The following is a 12,767-nucleotide window of genomic DNA, read 5'->3' on the forward strand; positions in this document are numbered from 1 at the left end:
TGGTGCAGAATTGTGCAAAGCTGCATCGGCTGAGGCAGGAGGGGGAAATGACCCTTCCCTAGCCTGTGCATGATAACCAGGTCAGCTTATACTAGCCTGAAATATTCTCCTTATCGTAGATGCCTCTGGATTTGAACAAACTGAGTGCTGGGAGCTATTAGGAGCTGTTGCCACATTCTCCACAATCCAGTGTAATGCATGGCACCGAGCCAGGCTGAAAAAAGCAGCTCAGTGACTCAGAAGTTTCTATTCCCCTACTGGCAGCAGTTCCAGCTTCTTTTGCAGCTTCAGACAGAAGTCGAAGTTTCACTTTCTGATTCCCGTTAAATTGCTCACAGATCACATGAGGGCTGGAGCACATAAAAGGGAAGTCATAACAACAGTGAGCCACAGTCCTTTGGCTTTGAAGCTACCTTAGGACAGGTGAGCACAGAAGGAAAACCATGAGGTAAGCAAGTAACCCTGTGTCTGAAAAATGCTTTTTTGCTATGCCATGGGAAAGTAATGCTTATTATTTATATAAATGTAAGCAGTGAGCGACTTTGGCAGTCCAAACAGGAGAAAATACTTTACAGAATATTTACCGGAAGAATAAAAATAAAATAAGGATGCTATTGAATATTGTAAAGTTATTGCTTCTCTGACAAGGGCCAGTCTCTGTGAACAGAGCTGACAGTCAGTAAAACTGTGTGCATGCAGTTCAGGGATGAAATCCAGGCTGCAGCAGTAGGTGGTGCCCAGCCAAGTGGGTGACCGGCAGTGATGCGGCTGAAAATTTACGTTCTGATCTCTACTACTGCTAGGACCAGCAAACAGGGCAGCGCAGGTTCTGGGTTGCAGCTTGGAGCATAAGGGCATGGAAGGGAGGCTACATTTTCTGAAGACTGTCATGCATGCACAGAGGCACACATGCGCACACACACACTCAACTAGGGCAAAGCCAAGATGTTTATGACAAATTTGGAAATTTTGTTTACCAGTTATGTGTTGACCTAAGTTAAACTGTGTTTAGCCTACATCACAAGTCTGTTTTTGTGACATTCATGAATATTCATTTTCCTCAAATGCTTTTTCATGAATAACTCTGTTGTTTTCAACCACAAATGTTTTCGTGGTTCTCAGCTGAGGCAATAAAAAGCAACACAGGTTTCATCTTGAATTGAGTGGGATGACTTAAACGCTTCAAGCTGTTTTCTGCAATATTTTGCTGATTTGGGAGCCCATATCTGTTCTTCTGTGGTATTCACCTGTAGCCGAAGGTTTCTAACAAGATAGTGACAATAACAGGAACTTGCTCTCACTTCCTCTGTGTCCCAGAAGAACTGTAATTACCTGAAATACAGCTTTCTAATTAGGAACTGTTGTTAACATCAATCAAACCCATCAGCTGGACAGAGGAAATTATTTGAGAAAGGCAGAGAAGTCTGCAGCACAAACTTATGCATTAACAGCATTTATAAATTTCTGTCTGACCTTACTCCAGTCCCCTGAGTCAGATGGTTTGGGTAGAAATTTTCATTCAGTGTCACTTTCCCCAGTGTCCTTCTTATTGTCCCAGAATCTGCAAGAATTGCTCCCCAATTCCTCCCTGGTTTGCCTTGTCCTCATTTTCCAGCCTTTCCACTCACTTCTTTTTTTAACCCAAAAGACATCTCATTCCATATATGATTTTGCAGTTGAGCAGCAGGACACGTTATAGCATGCAGGCTGTTAGACCCTTTAGGTTTTACAGGAGGGGGAGCAGAGAAGTCTTTCTAAGAAAGAGGGATTTGACCGAGAAGCCTCGGCTATAAAGTCGTGTATAATTCCTTCTTGAAGGGAGAGCACAAAGAGGACTAAAGCCTTATCTCCTCTGCACTCTAAATGATTGTCCTCGGTAGGCAGTCTGCACAGAGGCAGGGGCACAGGCAGGCGGTGGCAGGAGGGGGAGCTCCAACAGCACCCTGCCCTGGCTGCTCCCAGCCCTGTCCCAAGAGCCATTGACCTGTCCCCACGCACACAGAGAAGCACAGAGCAGAAGGGCAGGCGGGGGGTCCCCAGTGCCCAGTCGGGGACACAAGCCCCCAGCCAGCCCTCGCAGGGCTGCCCCAGGGGACTCTCAGCCCCACAGGCTGGGGGGACGCCCAGCACCAGGGGTCCAGAAGCACCTGACAGTCTGAACTGCCTAGGGATGTGGGACACATGATGGGGTTCGAGGAAAAGCATTCGGGGATTGAGCAAGACTTATTGCAGGATGTCTGGGGAGGGGACCAAAGACAGGGAAACGAGGGATCTGGGTGATTTGCTAAGGAACAAGTGCTGAACATAGAGAGGGATAAAGCGGTATGAAGGACCCACTTCTATATAAACAGGGTCTGGTCGGTACGCGTGCGTGCATGTCTGTATGCCTGTCTGTAGGGGTGAGGCACCTGGGTAGAGGGAGGATCCCTGCCAGCTACCGGATGTGTAAATCCAGTTTCTGGGGATCTATAGGGTCAGGAGTGAGTGGTCTGTACCAGCGAGTGGAGTGGGGTTGCACCCTCAGGAGGCTGTACACCCAAGTGCCAGGAACTGGGGAGACTGCTGGGATCTGGGACCCAGCTACTGGATACACCAGTATAATCATAACATAAAAATGGTGCTATGATCTAACAAACAAGCATATACAAATGCAGGAAATTAAAAAAGAAATTTATAAGCCAAACCATAAAATACACAGACACGGGAAAGGCACTAATATTACCCTCTTCGTATTTTGGGGAAGGCTTTTTATTTGATTACCTGTTTTGGGTAGGCTTCAGCAATTGTTCCCAGCATAGGAAATAAGTCCCTGAGGCGCAGAGGTGTGCCAGCTTTACCAGAGAGACTAGCCCTCCTCTTTGATATCCAGACCACCAGCTCTGTTGCTGTGTAAGAGGTGCCCTCATACACTGGCAAGGAGAATTACTAAAATAACTATTTGGATCTTTAGAACTACAGCTTTGGCTTGTTTGAAGTATTGTTGACTAGTGGCACCAGCTGAGGTACTGCCTGCTTTTGAAGTACATTATGCAAAAACAAGAGTAACAAAAAGTGAATGGAGTATAAGTAAGTTTTTCTTTGATTTCTTCCAGTACTGTTTCCAAGAATGGCTTGAAGAGCTCCCTGCTGCAGCTAGAATGTCATTTTACATGGACTTTGCTGAAGCAGGATGTGGATCTCGATGAATTAGAGGAAACAATAGGTGATCAGATCAAGTTTTTAATAAAATCCAACATCACAAATTATAATCTACAATCCTATGTATCCCACCTAAAGAACATGGATGAGGAAGCCCTGAGAAATCTCAAAAAAGCTGAAGAAGAAATTAAAAAAAATCACCCAGATGAAATTGCCAGGAGAAGTCTTGTTACCTGGGGGAACTATGCCTGGATCTATTACCACATGGAGAGATACAAAGAAGCTCAAGCTTACGTCAGCAAAGTGGAAAGCAGCCTCAAAAATCTTTCAAGTAATGCTCAATGGAAGTTTCAGTTTCCAGAAATCTACGCTGAGCAAGGATGGGCATTAATAAAGTTTGGGGCAAAATACTACCAGAGAGCAAAGGATTGCTTTGAAAATGCTCTAAAGAATGAACCCAACAACCCAGAATTTAATGCTGGCTATGCAATAGCAATGTATCGTTTGGAAGATTTTTCTCACAGACAATGTGAAGCTGTAAGCCCGTCCCTTCAGCCCCTGAAGCGTGCAGCGGAACTGAATCCAAAGGATACTTTTATTGCAGCATTAATTGCATTAAAACTTCAGGATTTAAAGCGAGCTGATGAAGGGGAGAAGTACATTGAAGAAGCAATGCAGAAAACCCCTGATCTTCCTTATTTCCTGCGATATGCCGCTAAATTTTACAGAAGGAAAGGAGAAATGGACAAGGCACTGGAGATTTTGACAAAAGCTCTGGCAGTGTCACCAAAATCTACCTTTTTGCATCACCAGATAGGACTCTGCTACAGAGGAAAGCTCTTTCAGTTGAAAAAGACTACAAGATATCCACCTCAAGAGCAAGTGGATGAACTCATCCGACTTTCCATTTTTTATTTCAAAACATCGACTGAGCAAAAGCAAAAATTTTTTTCTGCCCACACTGACCTAGCAAACATGTATGCGCAAGCAAAGAGGTATGAAGAAGCAGAAGCGACATTTCAGAAAGCGTTCCAGATTAATATTCTGTCCTATAGTGATGAACAAGAACTCTACTACCATTATGGCAATTTTCAGCTATATCATATGAAATCGGAATCTAAAGCCAGAAGGTATTACACAGAAGGGCTGAAAATTGAAAAAGATTCTCATGCAAGAAAGAAGTGCAGACATGCACTGAAGAAATTGCTGGAACAGAGAATTCGGGCAGGTTTAGAAGATGCAACAGATTTTGGTACACTTGGACTCCTTCATAATCTAGATGGTGAGAAACATGAAGCAGTTCTGTGCTATGAGAAAGCAGTTGCATTGCATCCCAACAATGAAGAATATTTGAGAGCATTATGTGAGCTACAACTTTCCATCTCAAACTAAGCTCCCAAAAGTCCTTCACACAAAGAAAAACCCAAATGCAAGGACGTTTCCATAGACTCTCAAAACTTTTTTTAAGGTTGAAGTTGTAACCAGATGAAACACCTGGTGGCATCACTTTCTGGTGATAATGTAGAAACTGCAGAAGACAATTGTTCATTTGTTTGTTCATTCACCAACAGAGAGCATGCTTGGATAGTCTAAAAAATAGCTAAGCTATCTTAGCCTTCAATGCTAATAAGGACTAGTATAAATGTTGTGTTTAAGTGATGAACTGTGGAACATAGAACTTCTAATACCTGGAAATCACATCTTACCTTCTACTGAGAAAAAGATAAGGTAATCATATTGTAGTATTTAATCTATCCACTTGAAAGGCATGTTTATACACAAATGGAATTTCTGATGCTTTTTCAAATATTTAAAAATGTTCTTTTTTTAGTGTTATTTAGAAGAAGCTTCTGTTGAAGACTTGTTCAGTTTACTTGTATGTTGTTTAACTATGAAAACTAACCACTGCTTGGCTTGTTCACTGTAAAGCTGATGAAACATGTGTTGTTGTTGCAAACTATTAAAGAACATTGCATCTATCAGCTGTTGCTTCAGGTATCTCTCTGCTGATCAATCCTCACGTTAGTAGATGAAAGGGAAAAAGCCATTCGAAGAAGTAACAGGGATAAAGTTATGGCAGGATACGAAAAGGTCAGGAGATAGCAAAAGGCAGTCTTTGGGATGCCAGAGACGGCTGTCTGTGGCCATGCTTGTGAAACAAGCCAGGGGTAGAAAACACGCACAAGATATGTGAACTGGACATGGAAGGCAGAGTGCAGCTAGAGCAAAGAGTTGCAGGAGCACTGGAGAACGGAGCAGCAGAAGGCAAGGGGCATGTGGGAAAAGCGGTGGGTGCCACCTACCTGAGTGGAAGAAAGTCCTGAAAGGACAGAGAGAATGGGTAGAGGAGGTGATTGTCTTCAAATATGCAACTAAAAGCCAGTATTCTTTACAACAGGCTGGACTAATTTCACAGTATTGTACCTTGGTATAATAGATTGTGGTGCTCAAGCAAAACTAATGTTGCACTTCTAAAACACTTCTGAGCCCTAGCCAGTAATGCAGAACGCAGCAAACTGGTGACAGGGTCCATCAGGAAGGATGAGTGGTTTTGATTCCAGCCATCCTGCAGCATTCCTGCACCCACAATAAAGGTTGCATGTACAGATGGGATGACGGTCCTGAAGGAGTGTAAAATATCATGCCCAGTCATGAAACGTCAAGAAACCTCTCCCTTAGCTTTCCTTCAAAGATTCTTTCACAATACAACCAAAAGTGATCAGAAGCTTAACGGTACACATCATACAATCACACCTTCTTCCTAAAAAAAAGGGTCGGGGCAAAATCCATCCTTGTTTTCCAGCCACCTGCCAGCTTATCTCTTACAAACGACGGTGGTCCTACCTATGGAAAGAGCAGGGAGGGAGGAGAACAGGAAGGACTGGGAACAGGACTCATACACCACTCCTGAAAGCTGGTAGGAACTACAGTAGGGTTGAAGTCAGGAACTGGTGACTACCTGTGGTGTTGTGCTTAGCCACGTGGGCAAAAGGGTACGTTGGGCAACCCCACTGCCCCGTGCAATCTTGCAGCTTCTAACATCAGCATCATTTCCACTCAAACACTCCTGCGGGCATGGAGGGCAGCAGGGAGGAATTTGAGGACAAGGTGGTGCAGGTTCCCAAAGCTGTGGTGGCACATGCTGGAGGGCCGTGCTCCTCTCCACACCCTGCCATGCGGGCCTCTCCTGCCTCTCTCCTGGAAAAAGAACCTTGCAGAAATAAGGAGAAGCAATAAGGTATTTCGAGAAAAATGCAAGTCTGAATTCTTAAGAGGAGTCAAGAGTGGCTCAGTCTTCTCCACAGCAAAGAAAGTCACTGTGAGGTATAGTGATCAAGAAATCTATTTCAGGCTCCTCAGGTTCCTCAGGCTGCGGAGGATGGTGCTGGATGGCAGCAGTGCCCGGGAATGCTTTGTGCACACCCCCCCTCCCAGCTCCTGCTCAGCACCGTGCCCGCAAGGTGCCGTGCTGGTCCCCGCAGGGTCGTGCTGCTCGTGGCCTGGTGTGGGGATGTGGGCGAGTGGCTGAGCAGTGGCCTCGGGAGGCTGATGGAACCCAGCACGTCCTCCGCAGTGCCCAAGTCCAGCGGGCAAAGCCAGAACCCCACAGGAGCCGAACTCCTCTCAGTTCACACCCAAGTGTGAATATATCGCTGGAGCCTATGCTAGCAGAGCAGGGAAAGAAGGAGTGAAGACAACCCTGCAGGAAGTATTAATTTACAAATCAAAAGCACCTTCTAAATTATATAGAAAAGTACTTGAATACACCAGAACAGTCACTTAGAAGCAGGCATTATTTATTGAGGCCATCCCAATCAAGGGCTTTGTTGTGCTGACCGTGAAGTGCTGTTAAGCTGAACTTCAACAAGTTCTTCCTTCTCACATGGATTTGTGACACCTAAGGTAGCAAACAAGGAATTGCTGTGGCAATATAAAATATAGTCACCATATAGTAGCATAGACACCTTTCTTTTTCAGGAGAGGAATTGTCATCCAATGTCAATCCAAAATGGCAGAAATGTTTCAGGCTCAAAGTCTTCTGATTTTTGTCTTGACAACAGGCTTATTTTTCAAAAAAAGGTACTTGACTTTTCCAATGCTGTTTCCACACATTTTTTCAAAGTATAATTTATTAAATATTCCAAAGCTGATCTGATAAAAATTATGGCTAAAACATAAGCAATTTCAAAAGAATGACAATTTCCCCATTTCAAACCTCAAGGAATGGAAACAGATGTGATAACTTCAGCAGTTGAAAGCAGTTTCACTCACTTGCACTGAGCTGTTCACTGCATGGAACAGAGTATTATCCCAGGCAGGACTCATCCGAGGTAGGATCCGTCTGTTTCCATCCCGGGAAGCCAGGCAGGCTCAGCAGTGCCGGGCTCCGTCCGAGCTGGCAACCGTCAGTGGCTCAACAGGGCTGGTGGGAACATGCAGTGTTAGCCGGGGAAGATGTTCACAGCTAGTCCAGGTAGCTCTGCCTGCTGCTACACTGTGTCATGCCAGGAAATGTCCTCTATGGAAAACAGCCTGAATATTATAATATCTGAAAAAAAAATTGCAGATACAATAAATAATTTTTTAAACATGGTATAATCCAGAGACTTCCATAATGCACTGCCTGAAACATTTCACATGGCAGGATGAAGATGAGCTGCTCTGTTTGGGTTGTGCGGACCAGGGGGTAGAAGTTTGGCAGGAGGGTTTGCAAACCTGGATTATATTCCTGTTTCTTCCACTCGCAGTTCATTTCTTGTTATGCTTCCTTCCTTCTGTTTCTGAGCTGGGAAGGTTCATGACAGGGCTGGTTTTTCACACTGGGTTTCATGCACAGAAAACATCATTCTGGTATATAAGCTTTTGCCCGTTAGCTTACTTCAGAGCATAAAAAGTGTTAGAAAACACTGAAATAATTATTTTCTAATCATTTTCTGCAAAAGGTCTGTGTATAAAACCAGTTAAATGTTTTCTGCCAAATTAGATATCTAAAACAACTTATAATTAAGGCAGTATTTCAAAACAGAAAACCCTATGAAAAAATATCCTTAAACTAAAAAAAATTATTAAAAAATGCTAATAATATATTACATGGTATTGTTTACTAGGGCACAAATGCATATAGTATTATTCTAGCAGGCTTTTATAATATGCAGTTCTGGCATGAACAACTGCTAACATGTCATGACACAATAAAAAACGTAACTAAATTTTTGTGAAGTAAGTGACAGCGGTAAGTCATAACTTGTTGAAGCAGCTTATCCTCTTTGTAGACCACATACTCCCTGCTTTTTGATATGAACTTTTGCATTAAGATCTATACCAACATCACTACTAATTAACAAAGCCACCTGTGTTTTTCCTCCCAAATGTGCATATTTTTCCTAACTCATTATGGAATACTCATGGATATTTTTTGTCTTTTTTTACAAACGTGTGTTAAAATCAGAAGTATGACTGAGGACTCAGTTGCCACACAGAGCTGAAAAAAGGTTATGTTACTAGTTTTAAGCTGCTTTTGTGCTCCCGTCTCTTAATCTGTGGGTTGTGCACCTAAGTCATGGTACCGTCTCTCTCTACACTTCTGAAGCAGCGCAGAAAGAAATGCTTTGTTTGAGCACAGACAACAGAAGTAAAACAATTTTAATATGTCATATTTGAAATATGCATGAATAACAGAAGTACTTGATACACATACTATTCATATATATATAAAAATACATTATACAACCATGGTTGTACTCTTGATTTAAATCAAATTGGCCAGTATCAGTCTATGTTGCTGCTTTCTCTTCTGAGGCACAGACTGGAATAGGACACCTAGAGCAACCATTGAACACACTGCAGATTAACAAAAACTACTAGTTCAGCATTGATAAACATTATTTGGACTCTGATCAATTCACTAATGAACGGAATGCCGCTTTATACAGCAGCAAAACCCAGCAGTGATTTGCATTGCAGAATGTGAAGTTCCTCCGTGGCTCATAACAGTTTCATTCTGGAAATGCAGAAACATCCCATTATTTATTAAATCAACACATCGGTAATTTAGTCCATGGGCTACACCGAGTCTGTAGCTCCCGTGAAGCAGCCAGCTGTAGTATATTCCTCACACAAGTAGCAGCAGACCATCAGCAATTTGCAGCCGTTGTGCTCTGGCCATCCAGGAGAAGTGACCTGATCAGCTCTTCAGCTGGCACAGACGGGTACTTTGCACTGAGGACACAACTCATGGCTCCAAGAAGAGACAGACTTGCCACGGGAATACGCAGAACCAGCTTTGTCTGCCAACATCCTCTTTACTGATAGCCTGTGGAGTGGGCAGTTTCTCAGTCATCTGCTGGCATGGACTCTAAATGTCTTCAACAGCTGCTGATTTTACAGAAGGAAGAGGCTCTGTATCGGGAATAACATGAGCCTCTCCTCTGATCTCCTGGGCTGCCTTTAGGCTTCTTCCAACTAATGCAGCTAAAGCAGGTTTGTCTATTAGCATGCCTAGTCCCCTGGCACAAATTTACGTCTCTTTAGATGGCAGAGGACCCACAGCACCTCTTTCACCCTCCCAGACAAGGATCAGCTGCAGGATCATACCTGGAATGTCAATGCTTAGAAATTCAAGCTTTAAAGATATCCAGGGGAAAAAGCAGCAACCATCTCAAAGTTTTGTTGTAGGGGGCTTGGGAAAGTAGGTCTAAAACCATGTTTGAAATTAAATTGCAACTTATGTACAAAATTCAGGCACACTGTAAAAATAAAAGCTGCTTCAGAGGTGCTTTCAGCATAAATCACAGTTTCATGCCAGATGTTCTTAAAACATGGCTTTGGCATTTGTAACAGTTATTTGCAAAGAGTTTAATGCAGACTGATAAATGTGGAAGTCTTTTGGTGGTGTGTGTGATTAGTCCACTGAAACATAATAGACCAGGATACCAAAAAGCTTATTTCATTAGTATTATTTTTGACATAATTTAAACTTTACTGTTCAGTTTCAGTGACAGATTACTTTATAGTTTTCTTTTGATTACAGCCAGTTATCATCTTTGGGATTACCTGTGGAGTCGACATCTTGCATTTCGAATGAATCTGCAAACATCTGTATCTACAAACTCTTTATTTTCAGTCTAGCTTTCTTCTATTATTGTGTTAACTTGATGTTACTGTTGCTGTATGTAGATCTTAGCCAACTAAAACATGACATAAAAATCTTATTGGAGAAGCCTTGTTTCACAGAAGTAATGTCTTCAACAGCATAACACTGCAGAGTCACCTCCGTCTCAGCCATGGCTGTGCGGTGCTGAATCCTGATGGCGCTTGTCATCTGTTGCTGTAGCTGTTTGTGTCCGCAGCCAAAAATTCAGCATCTTTTTGGTCTAATTCTGCCGTGACAGAATAAGCTATTACTCCATTTGTCCAGATGTGGTGTTTGGTGCCAGTATCATTGCTAAGGGACCGCAAATGCATTCTTTTGATTTTCTTTACTAGTCTTGCAGAACACAATAATATTGAACTAAATATCATAGAAAATCCACACAGAAGGAATGATGCGGTATAGCTGCCAGTTGTGTCCACAAGCCACCCTGCAGGAAAACAAACCATGGGGTTTTAAAGGCTCACCAGCGTTCTGATAATTTACAAATCCTGTGATCAACAGGAGTTTTATAAACTTCTGGAGTGATCACATATAAATACAATCAGACAATACAGATTTACATCACTATCGCTATACTTTTACCTCCCAGGTCAGGGAGAGATTTTTCCCCAGCAGGCAGCTAAGATTTTTATGGGCTTTTGTCTGGAGGTCAAACCCATGAGAAAGGGCACAGCAGTCATCACCACAATACTAAATAAATATCTTTAAACTGCATGGATTTAACTGGCAGTCTTTAGACATGCTTAGAGAGCCATGGGAATAAATAATGTGTACATGAGATCCTCATAGAGAAATGTCTAGTGAGCTATATAGTAAACTCATGCTTCACAAAATAATTCCATTTTGCAACATTTTTTTGCTATGGAAAATTAAATTAAAAGCTTCAGAAGCAGAGACTGAAAAGGAATTGATGTGAACAGCAGACAAAATATGCAAGACGTATATATACATGGCTGATTGAAAAGGATCTCTGTCCTTCCACAATATTCAAAACTGTGTCAAGTTCTTTACACAGAATAATAACAGTTCAGCTCTCATCCTTCCTTCACTGTAATGGAACCGATGGTGAAAATGTTGGTTAGATATTACAGTGATGAGCTTGTGACCACACAGTAATGAAGCTGACTCACCCATCTGTTCAAAGCAGTTTGGAGATGAAAAGATCAAGTCCTTCGCACAACATAAACCTTGGAATGTAACTTTCTTTAGCTTACATTTTCAAAATCAAGTAATTTCACAGCGAAATCTTCTGTTCCTTCTACTTGCACAATTTCTGAATTATGTGAGGTGGTGACGTAACAGCTCTTAGAATCCCCATTCCATACTGTTTTGTTCTTTAAATATCAACTCAGTCTACATGTAGAAATCATCCCATCAAGACAGGGCTTAAGTGGGATCTAGAGTCTCATGAAGGTTTACGTGTGTTATTTCTCTGTCCAGGGCTACCTCGACATTCAGTGTGCATTTGCTGTCCTTCCTCTCCTTTTGCATCACACCAACAGGTAAATCTGAAGTAGTGACAAGTTTATAGCAAAGTCATTTGTGAACTGACCTGCGACAGGTGGGCTCACTAGGTATGGTATGGCATGCAGAAAATACACGACACCCAGCGCTGATGATAAGGAAGAAGTTCCCACTACATCTGCCGTCACGACAGGGATCAGCGTTACATAGGCTCCATCGAAGTAGCCAAAGGTAAATGAGAAAGGCACAAGCAAGGGGAAGTTTTGGAGAACTGGCAGGAAAAGACAACAGAGGCCATCCATTCCCACAGCAAAGAGGTAGCAAAAGTACCGATGCTTCTTCAGACACCTGCAAATTTCAAAACAGAAAAGATAAAAGATTACAACTGGACACAGCATCTCAGCTTCTATGCCCTGGCATGCAGCACTTCAGTCTCTCTCTTATATATCTCAAATTTAAGACCATTTTCTTATACAGTCTTCAAGACTAAAAGCTCAACACTGATGAGCCCAGGTAGGGAAAGCTTCCCACCTACAGCTGCAGAAACATCTGGTAAGCAGCAGCTCGTGCTGCCTGCCTTGTTCTTCGGGCTGTGCCTAGTGAGGGGAGCCGCTCCACTGAGGATTTTGCAGCCCTCTGAAGCGACAATGTTCAAAGCAGTGCTTTATACTCCAGCTCAGCCAGGGGCTCTCAGTATTATGCAAAAAGTATTACAGTATACCTCTCTTAGCTGTCATCCTTCGCACCAGCCCTAAAACACTGGAGTTAGCATGAGCTTAGTAAGATAGCAATTCCCCTTCTCCCTGCCCCACAAAACCAATGATTGATTTTTCCCACAAAATGAATACACACAAAGAACGTGTCCTTTAGAATCAAAATCCTTCTGAATTTAGCCAGCCTCTACTGATGTTACAGATGCTGCACATAGATGTTTGGAGTGAGCTGAGTTAGCAAAGCATGGTGAGTTCATGTATACTGGAAAGTGTATAGGAATTTTAGGTCTGTCCTTTTG

At 42.7% G+C, this 12,767-nt stretch overlaps 2 protein-coding genes across 9 annotated transcripts in view; one reads left to right on the top strand and one right to left on the bottom strand.

The window, feature by feature from the left end:
- Positions 1-342: 342 nt before the first annotated feature.
- Positions 343-5,117, top strand: LOC104330465 (interferon-induced protein with tetratricopeptide repeats 5). Its single transcript, XM_075423405.1, has 2 exons — positions 343-448; positions 3,093-5,117. Exons 1-2 carry the CDS (start codon positions 444-446, stop codon positions 4,528-4,530), a joined length of 1,443 nt encoding a protein of 480 aa, XP_075279520.1. The 5' UTR covers positions 343-443; the 3' UTR covers positions 4,531-5,117.
- Positions 5,118-8,766: 3,649 nt separating this feature from the next.
- Positions 8,767-12,767, bottom strand: part of SLC16A12 (solute carrier family 16 member 12) — a 39,889-nt gene continuing 35,888 nt past the window's right edge. For all 8 annotated transcript variants that reach the window (XM_075423396.1, XM_075423397.1, XM_075423401.1 and 5 more), the window contains exons 6-7: positions 11,844-12,103; positions 8,767-10,718 (exon numbers count right to left, since the gene is read on the bottom strand). In XM_075423396.1, coding sequence (XP_075279511.1) covers positions 10,456-10,718; positions 11,844-12,103 — 523 coding nt within the window. In that variant the 3' untranslated portion in view covers positions 8,767-10,455. The remainder of the gene's footprint in view (positions 10,719-11,843; positions 12,104-12,767) is intronic.

The sequence above is a fragment of the Opisthocomus hoazin genome, chromosome 6 (genome assembly GCF_030867145.1).
Source record: "Opisthocomus hoazin isolate bOpiHoa1 chromosome 6, bOpiHoa1.hap1, whole genome shotgun sequence".
NCBI classification, from domain to species: Eukaryota; Metazoa; Chordata; class Aves; order Opisthocomiformes; family Opisthocomidae; genus Opisthocomus; species Opisthocomus hoazin.